The sequence below is a fragment of the Schistocerca nitens genome, chromosome 6 (genome assembly GCF_023898315.1).
Source record: "Schistocerca nitens isolate TAMUIC-IGC-003100 chromosome 6, iqSchNite1.1, whole genome shotgun sequence".
NCBI lineage: Eukaryota > Metazoa > Arthropoda > Insecta > Orthoptera > Acrididae > Schistocerca > Schistocerca nitens.
In genome coordinates this window covers 227792519-227815574 of record NC_064619.1, presented here as the reverse complement: position 1 = coordinate 227815574, position 23056 = coordinate 227792519, and the positions used below count along the sequence as shown (strand labels likewise).

At 38.4% G+C, this 23056-nt stretch overlaps 1 protein-coding gene across 1 annotated transcript in view; it reads right to left on the bottom strand.

The window, feature by feature from the left end:
* Positions 1–17489: 17489 nt before the first annotated feature.
* The window catches only part of LOC126262209 (tyrosine-protein kinase Src42A), a 194839-nt gene continuing 189272 nt past the window's right edge, over positions 17490–23056 (bottom strand). The window contains exons 7-8 of the mRNA XM_049958635.1: positions 21590–21746; positions 17490–19558 (exon numbers count right to left, since the gene is read on the bottom strand). Of these exons, the coding sequence (XP_049814592.1) occupies positions 19350–19558; positions 21590–21746 (366 nt within the window). The 3' untranslated portion in view covers positions 17490–19349. The remainder of the gene's footprint in view (positions 19559–21589; positions 21747–23056) is intronic.

Genomic DNA, 23056 nt, shown 5'->3' with positions numbered 1-23056 from the left:
TAGAAAAATGAGTGGGTTTCAGAAAAGAAGACAGTAAATACGAACAATACTTTCTGTGAAAGAAAATTATCAGTATGCATGCAACAGCATGTACAATCAATATTTTCCAAAATGCCATGTATAAAAATGGAATTTTTCAAGGGCTTATACCTCAGGTTCCATTGGTGATAGAAAGTTAGCATCACGTGTTTTGGATAGCCCTTGATCCTGGCACTATTTGTATACCCAGCAGAAGGATAAGAGAAAACTGGTTGGTTCTTATTTGCATTAGATGTGGTCTACAGTGCACTTTATGGGGTGTTTCCTGAGACAAACTGAAAAAAGCATTTTTCATCATTTTTTCGCCACCAGCAGTGGGCATCTAAATAACTAACTGCAAGAAACTGCACAAATTTTAGTGGTATATTCTCTAGGCATTTATCTAGAAGTACCACTTTCCCATTTTCAAAAATCTTGATTCGTTATCAAGGAATATCCCCCAGAACATTGTTTATGTGTACCAAAACAGAGCTGCAGAGTCCAAGACAGCTATGCAAAGCAAATGACTGAAATTTTTGCAGTATATTCCGAAGATCCCAATCTCAAATAATCTTGAAATTTTTCTTGATAACTTCATCCTTTTCCAAGATAAAGAGGTTGTAAGTTACCCTATTTTTACTTGTAAAATATGCACATAAAATCAAATGTGAGGCAAAAAAGTAGTTTATAAAGTAATGTAGCATGGAGAAACATGTTGTAGAGTGTTATCAGCAACAGGATTCTAGGAACCTAATGCAAAATTCTTGTGCATGTAAAATCCAGTAAGAAGTGTGAAATTAGTTTTACGTTATTTCAATTTCACATGAGTAAAATTATCAAAACTTTACCAACCCATAAAGTTCTTTTCATATGAGTACCATGCCCTGCTGTAGCAGGGAAAGGAAGGGAACCAATGGAAAAATGATCCTATTGGATCACAAAACTGGCAAATACGTTCCTGTTTAAAATAAAAGACTTTAAGTGAAAAGTAGAGTACCAGCTGCTTCATTCTGCCTTCATTGACACCTTTAAAAATATTCCCTCAAATTTTGGCATGTGAACATATTTGCACTTTCTCATGCTGAGATAGGAGGACACAGTGGCAGTGGGAAAGAAGCAGAAAAATCATAAATAAGAGTGAAAGAGACAACTACAGTGTGAGAGGAAGGCACAAAGAATGAAGGAGACAGTGCTAGTGGGAGAGGTATAAAAAGGAGAGCCAGTGATAATGAGAAACAGAGTCTATGGCAGCAACAACGAGGAAGAACGAGATAGCGATTGGGAGAAGAGACAGTAGCAGTGGGAAGGCATGAATGAGATGGTGGCATTAACACTGGACAAAAGGGAGACAGTGACAGTGAAAGAACGCAGCAGTATTACAACACAGCGAAGGACTGTAGCCTTGAGTCAGGAGACAGTGACAGCTAGAGAGACACAAAGAGATAATTGCAATGAGGTGGGATGAATAAGTGAGTGAGAATGGGCAAGTGGGAGTGCAGGGGTACGAGCTACTTGCAGCATGTGGCTCTCTGAGCACTATGGGACTTAACATCTATGGTCATCAGTCTGCAGCATGTGTTGTGTGTGAGTTACTGTTAGGAGAGATCATGGGAATAAGGGGTGAGTTGCATGTTAAAAAGAGTGTGAATGTTTGCATGCTTAAAATTTTGGGAACATTTTTAAAGGTACTGAGGGAGGCAAAATGAGGCAGCTGATACCTCACTTTTCAGTTGGAGTCTTTTAAACAGGAGCATATTCATCTTTTTTTGTGCTCTGTTAGTATTTTTCCATTGGTCAGAAATTACACTCAATATCTGAGAATCATTTGTTTCAGTTTTCAATAACAGATACTAAAAGAAGACCAAATGCAACAACATGAAATTGAATCAATAGGTTGTACACTGCCAAAATCTTGTGTAATATCATCTATTGTTGCTAACATTGTAATAATGAAAATTGTTTTTGTTGCATCTATACTATATTGTGCCAATAGTTATTCCAGCAATAAAACATTTATTTCAGGGCTCTTTCAGCCCAAACGAATAAGGAAGTAATCTTCATCTCATGATATTTTCTGCACCAAACATACAAAGTTAACTACAACTCAACATAGAAGATTATATGGTTCCTGAGAAGTTTGCTAATAAGAACTTTTAGTGGTTTGCCAATATATTTGAGTTAGACATAAAACAATCCCCCGCCTCTTTTGTGAGAAGTGAATTTTTTGAACTGTGTGATAAGATGCTGCAAAAACCTCATACTAATTCTTGATTTGTTACTTGTGAGTAGCAGGTACACAATGCCTAAGATATATTGTGTTATACACAAAAACATTTTATTACAATAATATAAATACGTCTCAATAGTACAAAAGAAAGAAACAAAACCAAAGACCTGGGCAGACAGTGATGTGGTTGCCATTTTATCCATTGACCAACCAGGTCTTGGTTCTTCATTTATGAACATAAATCATTTTCCCCTAATCACAAGCTTTGAGCAAATTTAACCAGGTGTTTATAACAATGCACAGAACTAGAGATGTGACATTTAGGCAGTAAGTTAGTTTTGAATAAACAAAACATGACACGAGTAGACATTACTTCTCAAATCTGTTATATAGAAATGAGACAATGAATGAATAACCTGTGTGTAAGTAGAAGATACATCGAATCCAGAACTTAAAAATGTTCATGATGTCAAGCGAAGTGAGTGTAGAAAATAAAATTATGCCTGTCTTTTATTTTAGGCAGAATCACAGAAGGTGATCACTATCAGCTCTGGTCCCAGCCCTAAGCTGGATATTTCCAGAATTCTGAAGATGAGCACTGTATGGCTGCAACCGTTAGTAACTGTAATCATATTCTATGATTGAGTCTAAAATAAAAGAAATATACAATAAGTCAATCACTTTTCTCCATAAGCAGAATGTTAATTTTTCCAGCAAGTAAAATTTGTGGAAGGAAACAGACATTTTACAGTGACACCAAAGACACCTGTAAAAATCATCACAAGCAAAAAATTTCTGCAAAGAGGGTATTCAAAAACTGGTACCACATTACAACAAATATTTAATAATAGAGGCAATGTTTCACACTGAAACATACATTCCAGATGACCTTTAAATTTCATATGAAATCTTAGAGTACAACATACCAGTACTGCTACACAGAGCATGTTGTAACGCAGGTAAATGAAAAATATTCTGAAAATTTATGTCATGCTATCTACACCACATTTCATTTTGTTAGCTTCAGAAAGTAATTGTTGCTTTGATGGAGTTGCTGTTATTCTCAATCTTCTTCATAGTTCCTTTTTATATTGTGCTCTGTACTATGACAGTTTTCAGGAAACTTGGCTCAGAATGTGCTGTGTACTATGACAGTTTGAAGAAACTTGGCTGAGAATGCAAGGAACATGATGTTTTTATTCATTAATTCAGTCATTGTTTTCAGTACATAAACTCATTCAAGTCAAAAGAGTCAAGACACACATTAACTAAAAAAATGTTGTCTGTATAGTATATTACACATAAACTATCACTATACTGCTTAATACTCTTTGAGAGTACATCAGCTAAGTTGTAACCTAACAAACTGGAAGTAAAACAGATACATTTTATCAAAGTTAGCGCTTCCTCTGTTTTATTAAACAGGTGTAGGTAAGGGATGTGATCAAAAAGTAATAGGAATTTTTTAATTTTGTGAGCTTTATACAATCAATTTTTAAATTTTTTTTATCTTATTGGTACACATCTTCCTGATGCATGTTTGCATTTTCCACTGTCTTTAATATTTAGTTTACTGTTGACAATTGAAAAGATTATAGATGTTTTTGAAAAGTCAACAGATTTTTATTTTCAAAAAAGATGGATCAAAGAATTCGCCCTAAATTTTGCTTGAAGAATGGAATACAGCACAAGAATGGAATGCAGCACAGCACCGCATTTGAAATGTCAACTGTGGCTTTTGCCAATCTACTATGAGTAAGATAAGAGTTTACGAGTGGTATAAATGTTCCAAAGAGGGTGCGAAGATGTTGAACACAACTACTGTCCTGAATGACCTCACACATCACTTATTGGCAACAATGTGGAAAAAGGAAAGTGAAAAATAGTTGAATCACCATCAGAAGAGATGCTGATAATGTCAGCCTATCCTTAGCTCATGCCAAGCAATTTTTTTTTTAATTTTATATATATATATATATATATATATATATATATATATATATATATATATATATATATGTTTTGGACATGAAATGTATAGCAGCAAAAGATGTTCTGAAATTGTCGAATTTCAGACCAAAAACAATGTCACATAGACATCGATCAGCAATTGCTGAATAAAATCGACAATGATCTGGAACATCTGAAGAGGGTTATAACAAGTGACAAAACCTGGGCATATGGGTATCACATAAAAACCAAGGCCCAGTCGTCCCAATGGAAACTGCCTGATGAGCCAGGACCAGAAAAAAATTGATAAGTTCCATCACATGTGAAGATTGTTCTCATTGTTTTCTTCAGATACAGTGGGATAGTGCATCATGAGTTCCCGCCTTATGGTCGTACAGACAACAAGGAATACTACTTGGAAGTTATGGACCACTTGCATGAAGCAATTCAAAGAAAATGACCAAAATTGTGGCAAAACCACTCGTGGAAATTGCATCACCATAATGTTACTGCTCGCACCTCAATGCTTGCTCAACACTTTTTGGTATATTTTCTACTGGTAGACTACACATATTAAGGTTAATATTATTTCTCTTGATATAACTGATCCCATTTTAATAAAAAATTTTATGATATGACCATCAGCTGCTGTGAAAAACCTTTATTGTTGCCATTAGTTTCAGTTATCAGAGATCATCATCAGGCACTGGTAGCTACAATAAAGATTTTGCATAGCAGCTAATGGTTGTACAGTTATGTTTTTCATAAATATCTGCAATCTAGAAGTATCTGCCACCCCACTGAAAATACAAGGCATGTGCAGAAAGTAAGTGTATTAGGTTTTTATAATTTTTTTTTATAAAACATTTATTTGAAAAAATTACAAGATATTGTTGTTACACTTGTTAACTATTTTTCCACATAATTGGCAGATGGCAATTAATTCAGTGCACATGGTGAGCCATGGCACAAGCTTCTTTAAACCTTCTTCAAACAGCTCTTTTTTTAAACCTTCCTCAAACAACTCTCCCACCAGTTCCTTTCCCCACTTCAGAACCTTTTTCTGCATCTGCTCATCACTTTAAAATTTCATTCCACTCATCTGTGCCTTCAGAGAGATGAAAAGATGATAATCTAAATGCGCCAAGTCAGGGAAATATGGGGGGGGTTTCAAAGCATCCAACCAGATGAACCCAAGAGTGCCTTAGTGGATAATGCTGTATGAGGATGCTTGTTGCCACGCAACAAGCACACTCCTCTCATCAGCATTCCCCACCTTTTGTTTTGAATGCTCATTTTCAGTTTTTTAGGACTCACATTATCATTGTGCATTGACGGTGTCCCCCAGAGGAAGAAATTTGAACAAAATGATTCCTTTTTGGTCCCAAAACACTGAAGCCATGATATTTTTGCCTGAAATTGTGATTCTGAAGTTTTCGGAAGATGGGAATTGGTATGATGACACTGTGACAATTGTCTGTCTGCCTGAGGCATATAATGGGCCATCACATTTCATCTCCAGTCGCAACCGAACACAAAAAATCCTCACTGTCCAATCCAAGTTGCTCAAGAAACTTGTGGGCGCTACTGACCAGATTTTTCTTGTGCTGCTTTATCAGCTGTTTTGGAATCCATCTTGCAGCCAGTCCCTGATACCCCAGTATTTCTGTGAATGCCTCATATAAGAGAGTTGTGGAAACAATGCAGAAATTTCATCCACAATCAATCGGCAGACTTCATGAATAGTTTCTTCAATATTTTACACCAACTCAGTCAAAATGGAAGGTTCATCACGAACATTTGTTCTGCCTCCACAAAACCCTCAGCATCACTAAAACACACTAATTCTGTTTAAAACACCTTCATCACAAACTGTTTTGATTCATATAAAAAATTTGGTAGATGCTATTACTTCTGCGAGTAGGAAGCACATGGCACATACTTGACAGGATTTCTTACTGACATCTTTCATCCAGCTGGACACTTCAACACAAGTTTAGGTACTACCATGTTCCTGCGATGCTCGCTCTGGTCAGGGGATTGCCCTCTATCTGCCAGCCCTTAAAAAATACACTCCTGGAAATGGAAAAAAGAACACATTGACACCGGTGTGTCAGACCCACCATACTTGCTCCGGACACTGCGAGAGGGCTGTACAAGCAATGATCACACGCACGGCACAGCGGACACACCAGGAACCGCGGTGTTGACCGTCGAATGGCGCTAGCTGCGCAGCATTTGTGCACCGCCGCCGTCAGTGTCAGCCAGTTTGCCATGGCATACGGAGCTCCATCGCGGTCTTTAACACTGGTAGCATGCCACGACAGCGTAGACGTGAACTGTATGTGCAGTTGACGGACTTTGAGCGAGGGCGTATAGTGGGCATGCGGGAGGCCGGGTGGACGTACCGCCGAATTGCTCAACACGTGGGGCGTGAGGTCTCCACAGTACACCGATGTTGTCGCCAGTGGTCGGCGGAAGGTGCACGTGCCCGTCGACCTGGGACCGGACCGCAGCGACGCACGGATGCACGCCAAGACCGTAGGATCCTACGCAGTGCCGTAGGGGACCGCACCGCCACTTCCCAGCAAATTAGGGACACTGTTGCTCCTGGGGTATCGGCGAGGACCATTCGCAACCGTCTCCATGAAGCTGGGCTACGGTCCCGCACACCGTTAGGCCGTCTTCCGCTCACGCCCCAACATCGTGCAGCCCGCCTCCAGTGGTGTCGCGACACACGTGAATGGAGGGACGAATGGAGACATGTCGTCTTCAGCGATGAGAGTCGCTTCTGCCTTGGTGCCAATGATGGTCGTATGCGTGTTTGGCGCCGTGCAGGTGAGCGCCACAATCAGGACTGCATACGACCGAGGCACACAGGGCCAACACCCGGCATCATGGTGTGGGGAGCGATCTCCTACACTGGCCGTACACCACTGGTGATCGTCGAGGGGACACTGAATAGTGCACGGTACATCCAAACCGTCATCGAACCCATCATTCTACCATTCCTAGACCGGCAAGGGAACTTGCTGTTCCAACAGGACAATGCACGTCCGCATGTATCCCGTGCCACCCAACGTGCTCTAGAAGGTGTAAGTCAACTACCCTGGCCAGCAAGATCTCCGGATCTGTCCCCCATTGAGCATGTTTGGGACTGGATGAAGCGTCGTCTCACGCAGTCTGCATGTCCAGCACGAACGCTGGTCCAACTGAGGCGCCAGGTGGAAATGGCATGGCAAGCCGTTCCACAGGACTACATCCAGCATCTCTACGATCGTCTCCATGGGAGAATAGCAGCCTGCATTGCTGCGAAAGGTGGATATACACTGTACTAGTGCCGACATTGTGCATGCTCTGTTGCCTGTGTCTATGTGCCTGTGGTTCTGTCAGTGTGATCATGTGATGTATCTGACCCCAGGAATGTGTCAATACAGTTTCCCTTTCCTGGGACAATGAATTCACGGTGTTCTTATTTCAATTTCCAGGAGTGTATAAAACAACAGTCTGTTATGGCCACAGTACACTTCCATTCTCAACATGCCTCATACTTCAAGAATACATTTCTTTAATGACTGTCTTATGTTTCTATTAAATTTGCTTACATTACCTTTAACATTTCTGCGTACACAACATAACAAAGAAAATGTATGGGAAAGGAAAAAAAGGCAGATCATACTCATTTGATTATGTTTGTGCCCAATGAATAATATTACAAAACTACATACTTCAGTAACACATAAAGACAGAAATATAAAGAAAGCCATCAGACCAGCCAATGTTGCAGCTTGAATAGGTTTTTCATCAGCTTTCAGCAGATTGTCCTCAGCATATGGCCTGCACACCTGTATTACGCAAAAAGGGGGCTTTGAGTGCTGCAGTTCACCATGTTCACAGTTAGCCTCTTTAGTGATGCACCCCACTGCTCCAGTTTCTCCATGCACCACATGACTCCATGTTCCAGCTTCTTCTAAATTTTCACTACACCACATGATACACCCATGAGGTATTATATTATAATGACTGGAGTTAGTTATAAGAAGTTACTACAATTACACCTCATTCAGGTTGGTGTCAGTCTGGTATGCGGAAAACTCCTCCAGATGGTTGCTGTAAATTCTGATACAGAGAAACACAAAGTAAGGGCCAAATTACCAAATTATGAAAGCTTCATATTCCATACATTTCTGAGAATCTGGATAAATTCCTTATTATTGTATCTCCTTAATTTCCATCCTTTTTTTTCAGTTTCTTCCATTTTAGTATGCAGTTTGAACCAATAAATTAAAGTCCAAGTGATGTCAGCCTCTGGAAACATCTTACAGTATAAAATGTGGTTTTGAAATCTCTGTCTTGCCATTACACAATTTTAAGCTTCCAGTGTCCTCATTTCTCTTTCATGCAAGCAACTTTCTTTCATTATTCTTAAAATGGGTGGTGGTGATGATTAAATTATGCTCTGTGCAAAATTCTACAAGGGAGGGTGGAGAGGTGGGGTCTGCCTGGCTCAAAAATTTCTCTGAGAACTATAGGACTTAACTTCTGAGGTCATCAATCCCGTAGAACTTAGAACTACTTAAACCTAACTAGCCTAAGGATATCACAGACATCCATGCCCGAGGCAGGATTCGAACCTGCGACCGTAGAGCTCACACGGTTCATGACTGTAACGCCTAGAACCGCTCGGCCACTCCGGCCGGCGGGGGCTGCCTCTTCCATTCCTTTCCCTCAGTCCATGTTCTCCTACTATTTTTCCTTCTCTTCCTTTTCCTACTACTGAAATCCAGTTATCCATCACAATTAAATTTTCACCTCCTTTAACCATCTGAGTAACTTCCTGTATCTCATCATACATTCATTCAATCTCTTCATCTGCTGAGCTAGTTGACATATACCACTTGTGCTACTATGGTAGGTGTTGGCGTCATGTCTATGATGGCTGCAATAATGTGTTCACTATGCTGTTCAGCAACAGCTTACACACAATCTTATTTTCTTACTCATTATCACACCTGCAACATGCCAGGATCTGAACAACTGAAAGAGAAGAGAAGAGTATCATTTTGTGTATTATGTGCACTGTTATGCACACCAGCTGCACTTTATTCTTGCCCAAGCTAGATGTCAAAATAAACATGTAAAATTGCTTTCCAGTACTATTGCACAGCTACCACTATTTTTCTCTCATTCACCTCAAAGATTGGCTGTTCAAGATAAATAGTGAAACAGAGTGTCCCTCATAGATCAGCCAAAAGATGGAGCTTTAAATTAAGAGCAATACTTACAGTTAACAAGAAAAAAAAAAAAGAGATCATTCTAGAATGTCTTCAATATACTAAAGGTACCAGCAAGCAGATAACAACTGTGAATCAAGCATATGGTCTAAGGTTGAAATAGCAACAGCCAAATCTTCCTTTTGGTTAGAGGTATTTTATAACATAATGCCCCACATGGATATCTCGTACAGTCAATTACAAAAGTGCACCACTGATCCCGTCTCAATAAAGCTTGCAACAGCATCATTCAAAAATGAAATTTTGAAAATTAGGGACAACACTGATAATATCATTATCAAGGAAGACCCAAATACATGAAAAAGAAGATGCGAGGACATGTATAAAACAAGGAACACAGCAGCAATAGAAGTATGTGACATAATAATTTAGCAGAGCAAACAGGTTGGAATTCTCCAGCCACTTATTGGCCTCTGCTTTACTTGACCAGCACTTCCTACCTTCACTGAAAAATAAATCTTTCTGTTGTTGTGCAGTCCTATCCTTTCTTAAATACAGCTAAGTAAAAACAGAACAACAAATCATTTATTTTCTAAGTGATTTTCAAGAAATTGTAAGTGCAGTAGCCCTTCTGAAGCTTTTAATGGAAAATTACCTGCAAGAACCATTTGGTGACATCATAAAATTGTTGAAATTAGTAGCTACTATCCCAATGATGATGTGTGAAGCAGAGAGGTGTTTCTCCACTGTGTTGTGGATCAAAATGTTTCTTAGAAGTACCGTGGATGAAGACAGACTGTCTGCTCTTGCCACACTATCTATCGAAAAGGAAATGATACACAAGCTTCTAGATTTCAGCGAGTCACGGACAGATTCACAACAGAAATGAAAAGGAGGATGAACTTCCTCTATAAACATACTTCTATAGGAGATTCAACCCCATGAATATCGTCAGCCTCTTTTAACATAATTTTAGATCTGCAGAAATATTTTGAGTAGTTAAGGAAATTAAATTCTTTGGAAGCATAAATTGTATGATACAATAAAAATAGCGAACCCTCATTCATTTTGGGCACAAGCCATCACTGCTGATCATATACATTTACCTGGGATAAGAAGGGGAAAATTTAAAACTTGATTTACAACAATCAAATTAAATTTCTTACAGAGATTCAGCATACAGTGATCAAAATTTATGTTGTTTATGTATTTCAGCCTCCCAGTGAGTGCCTCTCCAGGAATGTTTAGTTAAACAGTTACTGTGTAACGTAGTCATATCAACTAATGACAACTTGGTAATAAGTCGAAACTAGTAATGATACTGCATGTGTGACCAAAGGCTGAACTATATAATAATAGTAATAATAATAATAATAATAATAATAATAATAACAGCTTACATTTCCTTATGTTTTGGTACATTAACCATAACTCGTTGTATTATATAAAACCTAGGCATAATTTCAAACACAGCTGTAGTATGTAAACAAGGAATACTGTCAGTACATAGAAATCAAATGTGTTGAAAGTACATATTATTGTTTCTATGCTCCTAAACTTATATAATTCTGTAAAAAGTATCAGTTCTCAGCTATAATACTGTAACACATTTGACAGTACCATCATTTATCTCAGTTTGGAGTATTTAAGGAGGAAGGTCCACTTCCTGACAAAAAAAGTGATGCACCCGGAAGAGACATATAAATGTCAATGTAACCTCGTACATGTACAACTCATCAGTGGGTACATATTAGAAATGCAATTTTCTGTGAATGGTAGAACAGGCATCAAAATGCAGTAGCATTATTCGTGTTTAGTGTTGTCATTAGGCCTGTTAGGGCATACAAGGAGCATGCACAGCATCAGATCTTAGGTGATCACTGTGAAGGAGATGCAGCCACCAGCTGAGCCCCAGCAGCAACAGGGAAGTAACTGATTTTGTGCCATTTTACAAGCTTCTAACCAGGAGTGGATTATTTAATCTCATCTGTGTGCTTTGGTAGTTTAGGTTTTGAATCTCTGTGTGTTAACCTAATTTACCATACACAGCTTTTCAGTTTTCATAACTGTCTACAGTAGAGTTCCACAGCATGTGTCACTAGTCATTTGTTTGTCTGTGTAGTGTAGTTTTCCACCATCTTTAGTATGTATAGGGACTGTAACTGCCGTGTGCAATGTGAGATGAGTTGGTGACAGTTCGCTCTCAGCTCCAGGCTGTGTTGGCTTTGGTTACACAGCTCGAAGCTGCAGTAGATGTGCTTCGCTATTGTGAACTGGCGGTGGGGATCCAATGAATGTCCAACACAACTCATTAGTCCAACACAGCTCAAAGCTGCAGTAGATGTGCTTCGCTATTGTGAACTGGCGGTGGGGATCCCATGAATGTCCAGCACAACTCATTAGTCCAGAGATCAGTCGACCGGATAGCCAGCCTGGTTGTTACCTGCATTGAGGTTGACCCCTCACCTGTGGTTGAGTGGGTGGTTGCCTCACGGTGCAGCAGGGTGTGAAAGACTTTCTATTTTGTATTATTGAGAAATAGGGGAGAGTGTGTCATGGACATGATACAGGATTTGGAGTGGAAATCATTAATACAAAGGCTTTTTCATTGCACCTTGATCTGCTCATGAAATTTCAATCACCACCTTTCTCCTCCAAATGAGAAAATATTTTGTTTATGCCAGCCTACATAGGAAGAAATGATCATCATAATAAAATAAGGGAAATCAGTGCTTCCACAGAAAGATATACTGTTTTTTCCATGCGCTGTTTGAGAGTGGACTAATAGAGAAATAGCATGAAGGTGATTCGATGATGCAGAGCAGCCATGTAAATGTCCAGAAGTTGGACCATGACAGAATATTGGAAGTAGCTCACAATTGGTTCACCTGTCACTTTAACAACAGACAGCAAAAGGTCATTATTCACAGTGTTGAGAATGGCTGTGGTGTGGGGCCTGAGTGAGGTATGGACAAATTTGGGGGGAGGGGCAGGGGGGGGGGGGCAGGGATCAGTGTTGGGGCCACTCCTGTTCCTTATTTATATAAATGATATGTTCTCTGGTATGACAGATAATTCTGGAAAATTTCTGTTTGCTGATGACATTAGCTTGGTAGTACATGGTGGTGTGTGTGCAACATTGGCTCTGTTTCAAATAGTGCAGTTCATGACAGTTCATGGCTTGTAGAAAATAAACTATCGCTAAATCACAGTAAGACTCAGTTTTTACTGTTTCTAACACACAATTCAACAAAACCAGACGTTTTAATTTCACAAAATGGGCATATGATTAGTGAAACTGTACAGTTCAAATTTCAAGGTGTTCAGATAGATAGTAAACTGTCGTAGAAAGTCCACATTCAGGATTGTATTCAAAGACTTAATGCTGCCATTTTTAGTAATCGAACGGTATCTGAAGTAAGTGTGAAAGTTAGTCTGAAAATTAGTCTAATTGGCTGTGAAAATTAGTCTACTTTTCTCAATTTCATTCTCTTATGTCATGTGGTATTATATTTTGGTAAATCTTCCCATTCTAAAAGAATATTTTTGGCTCAGAAACAGGCAGTTCGGAGAATAAGTGGTGTAGGTTTGCAAACCCCTTGTCGACCCCTGTTCACTAGTCGCTTCTTGTTAGCAATATCAGCTTATTTCCAAGAATAGGCAGCTTTCACTCAATTAATACCTGACAGAAATCCAGTCTGTATTTGGATCGCAATTCCTTAACTCTTGGCAGAAAGGTGTGCAGTATACTGCTGCACCCATTTTCAGCACACCACCACAAGAATTCAAAAATCTTAGCAGTAATCCACAGACTTTCAAATTGAAACTGAAGAGTTTCTTCATGGGTCACTCCTATTCTGTTGAGGAGTTTCTTGAAAAATTAAGCTGATTCTTACATTATATTGTTGACTACATTCACATAAACTTATAGCTTGACATTTTTAGGCTTCATAAACATTTTAATTTAGCTGTTGTTAATTTTATGTTGTAATTTCTTGTACTGACATGTTCCATGACCTTCGAGATATGCTCCTCAATTTGGTCCTACAGAACTAGACATGTAAATAAATATATAAAATACGGATGTAGATATTGATGTAGATGCAACATACTCATACGAGACAGCATTATAAGCGCCTGACAAAAACTGAAATGGTTATCATTGTGGATCTCGATTTGGCAGATGGCAGAATCAGGCAATGTCCAGACCTGAGGGACATTCCGGCGTGACAGTGACCCGTTAATGGACGGCATAGAAAGGTGTAGGCAGACATACCTGTCCATGTTCCGATCAACCACATCTGATCACCACAAGGGAGAATCCCCATATTGTGAACCAAGCACATCATAATCCTTTCACATTTGCAAATGCCAGTCGAGAAAAAGTAATGGAGTCCCTGAAACATTCTGTGTCATCTTGCATTACTGGTGGGAGACTAGCAGCAGATGGACTAGGGAACTACCATCCCATGAATAGGCTACCATTACCACAACAACACAAATGGCTCCATTTGGAGTGGTGCTGTGACCGGGAAGCATGGACTGCTGAAGAATGGCATCACATTGTGTTTAATGATGAACTGTGGTTCTACACCATCCCAAATGACTTTCGTTGGTGAGTATGGTTGCAAATTAGGTAGGTTCCATTCTTCCAATGTTTTGGAGAGGTACAGTGGTCTTACTCCCTGGGAGCCACAGGTATGACTTGATATCACAGCTGGTAGTGATTGAGAGAACAATAGCGCAACGCTACATCACATAAATCCAGCATCCTCATGTTTTACATCTCACACTACAGTATGCTTGTTCAACAATGCTCATTTACACATGGCACATGTCTCTACAAACTGTATGCATGATGATGAGTTACTGCCATGGCTAGCTAGAGCCACATATCTGTCCTTAACAAAATATATGTGTGTGTGTGTGTGTGTGTGTGTGTGTGTGTGTGTCGGGGGGGGGGGGGGGGGGGCCCTCAGACTTCACGTCCATACCCCACTGGCAGTATGTTAGGGACCAGTTACAACAGTTGTGAGCTAGCTTGCATTTGATGAAGGTACGAATGATGTGTGATGACCTTTCCAACCAAATCAGTGCATGCATCCATGTTAGAGGGTATGCAGTGTCATACTGTTAAGTGGGCTGCAAAGTTCTTTGTAAATTTGACTCAATATTTTAACTGCTGAAATAACATCACACCCCCTCTCAAACCATGAAGTTTCATTTTCTTTCCTCCGCCTCTTTCGATGCTTCAATTTCTTTCTGAGACAGTGCAATTATGGTACTTACTGTCCTGCACTTCCAGAAATAGGAAGTGAGAAGTTTAAAACTTCATTGTGCTTATTTCACAATTTCTTTATGTCAGTTGTTTAATTCCTCATCCATGCATACCAGCTACAATTAATGTCCTCAGTAACCTACAGTCCCTTTTCATTCAGTTTTCATTTCCTTACATAAAATCATATTTAAGAGTTCTGCTGATGCTTCTAGACAAAATGTTTCTTTGTTCTTGAATTCTGCTGTGCAGTGTTATGGTCTCAATATATAATTTCAGAAACTTCTAATCTACTTCAAAGTTAATTTTTGATAGCATTTTCCTTAAGCAACTAAGGAAAGCTTCTCACTGTTGACAAACATTTCTTTTTTACCACTTTGCTTTCACTTTTTTGAATTGGTTTATGTTCTCAACAGCGAAACACTACACTCACTTTATTTCTCCTTTTTTACTATAATGGGAACTAATTTGCAGAAGACAATCCATTAGTTCTAAATGAAAGTCTCTTAACACTCAGTATAGGTCTCTAATACAATAACCCGCTTGATTTAATTATCACAGAGTAAACTTTGCCTACTGTTTGCTGTTACTGGTCATTGGCATTGGCATTGCAGTATGGCAATTCCTGTTTAGGACTACCATAAACACTGTTCACATGCTCTGTGAAGTACCAGAGAAATACTGGACTTTTCCGATCCATCGTATACACTACTGCCAAATGCTACCTTCCTTTTGGGATTCCACTATCAGTGAATCAGTGGAAATTTAAAGACCTGATTAATCAGGTTGGCAGTTTTCAAACAGATATAAAATGGCATCTTGTCTGGGTACTTGAAGCCAGTACCTTTTTGAGTTTTTACCCAATAAAGATGATCAATTTGATATTGGTAACATGAATTTCAGTGTAGAGGGCCACTATGTAATGCACTAACGAATCACACATGTGCCAGCAGAGTAATGAATTGATGAGCTCATGTGCTCGGTAAATACCTGCAGGAGGCCACATGGCTCTGCTCCTCAATATCAAGGCAGCAAGTTAGTAAAATTTGACAGCTATCCCAGAATGTAAATACTGGTTCTGTGTTTATGCTGTTTCTCACAGTTAATACTTCATTCATAAGGTGAAAGGCTGGTCTTTGTTCACCTCTTTTCATATTCTGCAAAGGTTTTCCCATAATTATATTAATTGAGCAAGAGGAAAGCAATATTTGAAATTCCAAATGTGAAGTTACATGAGAAACTAGTCAATATATGTTAGTCATTTGTTCCTTTGTTTGTGGGGTTAAACTGGCAACTGTGAGATAAAAGTTGTATTTCAGAGTTATGTTTTGTGGATTTTACAATCATTACGACCTTCAACATTTTTTTTCTGTTCAACTATCTTGTACATCCAAAGATAGATAACAAGAGAATGAAAAGTACAGGGTCAGCAAAGAGACCTCCTGTATTTCTAAAGGTAGTTGGAAACAAACAAAGATGAATACAGATAAAATATTCTCTTTGTGAACAACAAATACAAAAATTATGTCCTGCAAATGGTATCCTCCACATTTACAGAGCTTCTCCTGGAAGCTGCCATAGTTTGTGTCATTTCTGGCGATGTGGCAGCCACTTCCTGGATGATTGCTTCCTGTACTACCTGCAGGGTTGTGGGGCAATGTTAGTACAATTGAGCCTTTAAGTGTCACCAAAGCAAAAATATCAAAAAGTGATAAACTGGGTAACTTTTAGGGCCAGACAATGTCTCCTAATAGAGAGAGCAGACTTCCAGGAAACAACTTCCTCAAAATTTCTAGACAATGCTGAGAAGTGAGAGTTGTAGCTGCATATTGTTGGAACGAGACTTCTCCTTCTTCATGGTCCCCAACACACTGGTTTAACTTAGGACGGAAGAAGATCTCCATCAACTGACAGTATCAATTCAAATTAACCATTACCATTACTCCATTGTCTATGAAAAAATACTGAACCCCTCACATCAAGTTCAGCAATGGCATGCCGAACTGTTACATGATGGCTGTGAAGTGGTGTTTGACAAAGTTCCTAACAAGTGGAAATGAGGCTCAACAGAAGAAATCAAAACAGCATCAGGCGGAATGTTCTGAAGAATTTCCTCACACACAGCTCTACAAATTTCAAAATCTCTCTTACTTAATTCTTGGAGAACAATAATTTTGTAGGGGTGCCTATGAAGATCTCTGTGCAGGATCCCAATTACATAACTCCAGGACAACTGCATGTTTAAGTCCTGAACGTTTTGAAGCTTGCTGGATGGATGCTCTCAAACACACCAAATTTTTCAGAGTTGTTACAGTCCAAGGTCGGCCAGTAGATTTTCTTTTCAGTGTAGAACCTGATGATTTAAAATCTGATACCCAAGCTCTAATAGATTTTCTTTCAGGAACAGAATCATGCTGATCAAGTTCAAACCAAATGCTGCATGGTCACTGAGTAGTAACCACAGAACCACCATTACATATATACTCCTCCACAGCAAACACATGATGTTTACCTAGCCAAGCCATTGCGCCTACTGAAACTGGCATGTACACCACTATCGATCGATACTCCTCCAGCATCAGTATCCCCAACAAAACTCACACAGTGGACTCTCCAAATACAGGAAGTCTTTTTACGGGAGTCTGTTTTGGGATTTACAGCCACTTGATCAAAATTCAGTGCTATTAAATTGTATATCAATTTCAATTATTCTTTTCTGAGTAAAGATTTCTTACTAACAGCATATAATTAATGGTGGTGAGTAATGAATAAGAAAAGAAACAACATTTGTAATAGATTTATGTTTCTTCATACAATTACACTGTCATACAGCTAATATATAACAAGCACTTTTGAATCGATAATTTTATTTTTAGGAAACATCCACATAAATTTTGTACAAAAAAGATACTTGAATTAAATGCAAGTAAAATAAATCAAATAGGCTAATCTGAGATTTTAAAAGTTGTAAAACACTGCATAAATTTTTGCAAGCTTATACAGGGTTACTTTATAAAATGGAAAACATTTCTACTAATACATCTTCACTGCCAAACACACACACACACACAATAATTTCACAACAGGGACCAAGTCAATCAATGTTCAATGAATAATCCAAAATGTAAACTTTCCAGAAAACTCTTTGTGCGAAAGTGTGCATTAAGTCTTTGTACCCACTGTGGCTAATGAACATGATACTGACATAAAACAAGCACGGAGGGTTAGCAGGGGGGGGGGGGGGGGGGAGAGAGAGAGAGAGAGAGAGAGAGAGAGAGAGAGAGAGAGAGAGAGAGAGAGAGAGAGAGATAAGGTACCTACCGATCACTACTTTGGTTTGTTCCAGAAAAATAGAATCTGCTCAACAGTCAGTGTCTGCTATTAAACAAATATTTCTCAACAGTGAACTTTGTTCTTTGTAACATGCATACCTATGCATGCATTGTAGAAAAGGAAATCAGAAGATTTGCTTGTTAAAATGAAACAAGAATGGAATTGTACAGCTAGCAAATCACACAAATATTTTACAACTGAATAAAAAACAAATCATAAAATTTGAATACAGTGATGTAATTCATCTCTGCTGTAAACTATATAATGAACACAACTATTACTGTGATTAGGCTTTCACAAGTAAGTTCTGTGGCTTATAAAAAATTAAAGAAATAATGTCTCAGTTCTATAAGCCCTAAAGATGGGCAACTAGTTTATAAAAATAATATTTACATTGCATAATTACACATCCTTAACAATATAGGAGTATGAGCATTTCAAACATATGTACTATCTAAATATGACATGATATTTTTTTACATTTTATCGATTCACAATTCCAAGTAACATCTAAAATAATGAGTGAGGGAATGCTTGTTAATGGAACTGTTTTCATTTTTCACTTCAGCACTATTTAATCAAGCAACATTCCCACCGTAGAATCAAGTCACAATGTTTAAATCAAAACATGAGAACTTGATAATTTTCCAAAGGAAGCGACACAAAACAAGGTTGTTGCAGACACGAGAAAAATACATAAAAGCTATATATTAGACAGTCTTTCATGAAGTGTGTGTGCTTAAGTAAATAAATACTCCACTATTCAACATGTTTGGCTGTGAACAAATAACTTTTTTGCTCCTGAATACTCCGACACTTCAGCTGGTACTGCCTGACTGTACTGCACTCACTTTTGTAGGTTTAATACTGCAAGTCAGCTGAGGAGCCTACATTTACTTTTTGCAGCTGATAACTGTTTACACCGTAAAGTTCTATGCTCCACATTTCATGCCAATTGAAAGGTACTTTTAACGAAATATATTTCACATTTAGTGATGACCAAAATACTAAGTTTAAGAGATTTCAAAAGCCTCGATGAGCATGGATTTTATGGAGCTTTACTTTTGAAGTAACCAGCAATATATTCTCATTCCTATACCAACAAGTCAAGTCTCTCATTCTCTAATTTACAACTGACAGAGGTACAACCGACCTCTGGCAGAGCCCAACATTAGATGGAAGCATTTCTATTCTTTAACCACCAAACCCGAAACGTTTTCCACAGCATTCAGACAGGGGGAGACAAAAAGTGCATGTGCGGAACCCTCCGTGGCAGAGTGTGCAGTGGCCATTCCGGGAGGTGGGCGCATTCTCAGTATGCCGAAGCTTCCTTGTACTCTGAACCTTCCATTGTAAAGAAGTCTTCCAGTTTCCACTGCAACGTTTCAAACGTAGGGCGTTTCATTGGATCCTTATGCCAGCATTCCAACATTATCTCATACAGGCTATTTGGGCAACCAGGAGGACACGGCATTCGATACCCATGTTCTACTTGATGAAGAACTTCTGCATTTGTCATACCTGAAAACACACACAATATATAATTATACATTGTAATGTTCTTTTTTCAATAAAAATGAGCGCGAGACTCATTGCTAGACAAAACTAGATACATTAAGCACAATTATTGAGGAGGCATTGACTCACAGACAGGCATAATGGAAAGATTGCCCAGCATTTAAGCTTGCGGACAAAAAGTCCTTCTTTGGAAATTAGAAAACACTTGTGTTCACACAAGCACAATTCACACACACACGGCCACTGTCTCCCTCGCCACAGTGGCCCGAATGTGAGTCGGGATCAGGCCACAGCAACTTGTGTGTGTGTGTGTGTGTGTGTGTGTGTGTGTGTGTGTGTGCGTGTGCGCGCGCGCGCGCGTGCGTGCGCTCGCGCATTCACGCATGCATAAGTTTCTGTTTTATTTCCAAAGAAGGACATTTTGTCCAAAAGCTTAAATGTTTAGCTGTCTTTTCACTGGCCTGTCTGCAACTCAACAACGCCTCGTCTATGTGGTGAGCAGCAATCTATTCAAATTCAATCATTAATTTTCCATTCTAATACAGAAATACTTCACGACACCACTTAAGATGTTGGCAGCAATCATAAACAGAATACAGTTGACACAAAATGTTCAAACTTGTGTCGATGTTATACAATAAGTATTGTGGGACAGTATGACTTCTTTCCATGATTAAGTTATATACAACGAGTCAACACTCAACAACATGACACCAATACAAAGTATTACATGTCCACCAGTTTCTTCATCAATTTAACAAATTTCAAATTAGGCAATTCTTATTGTACCATTGACTGCCAATACTAGATTATATCAAAAACGCTTTAATGATCAAATTAAACTTGGGTATGAGACTAGAAGACAAATGTAGGGATGGGCATTTATAATTAAAAGTCCATTAATTAGCTTTTTCAAATGATTAAATGGATAAATTAATCATACTTATTACCTGTGTCTTAGTAATTGATTATTCGATTAACTGTTATGTACTGTTTATTTTTATTTCCTCCTAAAATTATTTTTTAAGATGGACTGTTTGTTCTACAAAAATTAAAGTAACGATATCACAACAACAGAGCTTGGTTATGGACAGAAGTCCAACTGGCCTATAGGCAGGCGGGGAGCAGAGAAAGACTGACATTACTGAAGAGACGAAAGGGAGAATGTTTACTTATTTCCCACCAGCAGTGAAAACTCTTAGGTTTGTGTGCCTCACACCAATCAGCAACTATGTCATAGGCAAACCAGTCAGCTACTATGTCATAAGTTACACAAGTTTCAAGGATTGGTGAAAGCACATCACAGAGACAGACGGGTTCACACACACTTGTTATGTTATTTATTTCTGAACTGACACACACAAAAGACTTCATCACACTACTTAAGATGTTGGCAGCAACCATAAACAGAGTGCAGTCAGCACGACATGTTCAAATTTGTGAGAACATTACACGATTAGCAATATGGGACAGTCACACTTCTTTTCCTAGTCAAGTTATAGGCATTAAGACAACACTCAACAAGCTTTAAAACAAAAAAGGCAAATATAAATAATTAATTGTAAGGACAATCAATTATGTAAAATTAATTTATGTGAAAGAAATAGTGGTATATTATAATGACCACAAGAATAATTATGATTAATTGATTAATAGCAATTAATAATCCATCCCTTGTCAAAATCTAGTTCTAAGTTAGGGAAAAAACAGTCCTGTTAATTTGTGAACCACCATGTATAAATGTTGTACTGCTTCCATGCTCTTTATTGTTTCTTAAAATTAACATTGTTCCATTCATAAATTTTTGTAGTTCCTGCATTTCTTCCCATTAAACTTCACTGGCAAGCATTTTTAAATGCTCACACACTGAATGCAGTTAGCAACAATGTGTTCACACACAACCACGTGAAAGATGAAAACTGATCTTCATGTCGACCTCCACAAAAAGTAAAAGGTGAATAAAAACTGAAGAAGATAAAATATAAAGTTAGTCTTACGATTCTGTGTACATGTGTAACTCCTTTATGCACATACCTGGATATGGGATACGACCATAGGTGACTAACTCAGTGAGAAGTATACCGAATGACCAGACATCAGACTTTATAGAAAACTTGCTGTAATTGGCAGCTTCTGGAGCAGTCCACTTAATTGGGAACCTGGCACCAACACGAGCTTCATACTCATCCTCCTGTACATCACAGAGGTTTTCAAAACATTAGCCATATAAGTAAAGGTATATCACTAAAAGTAAATTTGTTGAACAGAAAAAATGAATTCATGTTTTGCATAAAAATATGTCACTTAGTAAAGACACTGAATATTGCTACTTGCATTAGCACAATCAAGGGCAACTCAAAACACCTGCAGATTAACCTCAAGTTTTCAGAGACAAAGATCATTTCTTTGCAAATAATGCCACAAGATTAATGACAAAAAGTAGTATGACAGATATTTTAACTGAGAGTCTAGTTACTCAGGATTTTAAGTCGTAAGAAAACAGTGTCGTAATATAGAAGAATAAAATACACAAATGTACAACACATAATGTATTTAGTCCAATTTTCACACCTCTCTTATCACAATATTTTGAGCAACGTCTATTAGCCCCCTCTTACAATTACCTATCTCTCTTTCTGGATTCCTTGGAAACAAGTTCCCCAGTCCTGAATTCACTCTCTCATGAGGACAATGCTTCATCCTAGTTTTTTCAAGCAGAAAATAAAGTGCTGTGAATACTTCTGATCTGTAAAAATGGTGTTCATAATCAGCCCAGCATGACAACTCCTGCAACACAAAACTCCCCATTTTGATTACCTTCCATCACCATACAAAATTTCTTGACTGTCGGTCTTTCAAGTTCTCCTGGACAGTATCTTCGAACAAGCTACTAAAAGAATACATAAAATTACCAATTATCATCTAACAAAATAGAATTTACTCCTTCCTTAAAGTTAGGTTATATCATATTCCTGTTAAAACTTCTTCAATGCTTAATGATTCAATACCTCTGTTGGGTTCTTCTTCAGGATTCTTCTTGTGTTCCTGAAAAGCCAAACACAGACGAAGGACACTTTTGTTCACTTATAAAATGCTGTTTCCCAGCCGTTTTCCAAAGAAGTGGATTAACAATGTAAAAATCTTCAGGCTGCTATTGTTGGGCCATCATCATTGGATTAAATGAATTCAAAATATTATTGCTATTGTGCCACTTCAGTTTTTTCCCCCCTTCCTGGTAGCTGTTTCTATTCCTCACTCACTATTGCCGAGTGGTTTTCTGTGTTAGCGGGTAGATAAAAAGACAGAAGCCTGTAGCCATAATCTCTGTTGAAACTGTACTCTTGCTTCAATATTGCAACTGCTTTGTTGAGTTTCCTTCTGTATATGTTATATTCTCCGGCTAGCATTTATGTTCTTAAAGATCAAACTGGTTCACATTCTCCTGGGAGCTCCGCTATCACTGATTTTATATTTTGTCTGAAAGGTGTGTGGTGTTCATGC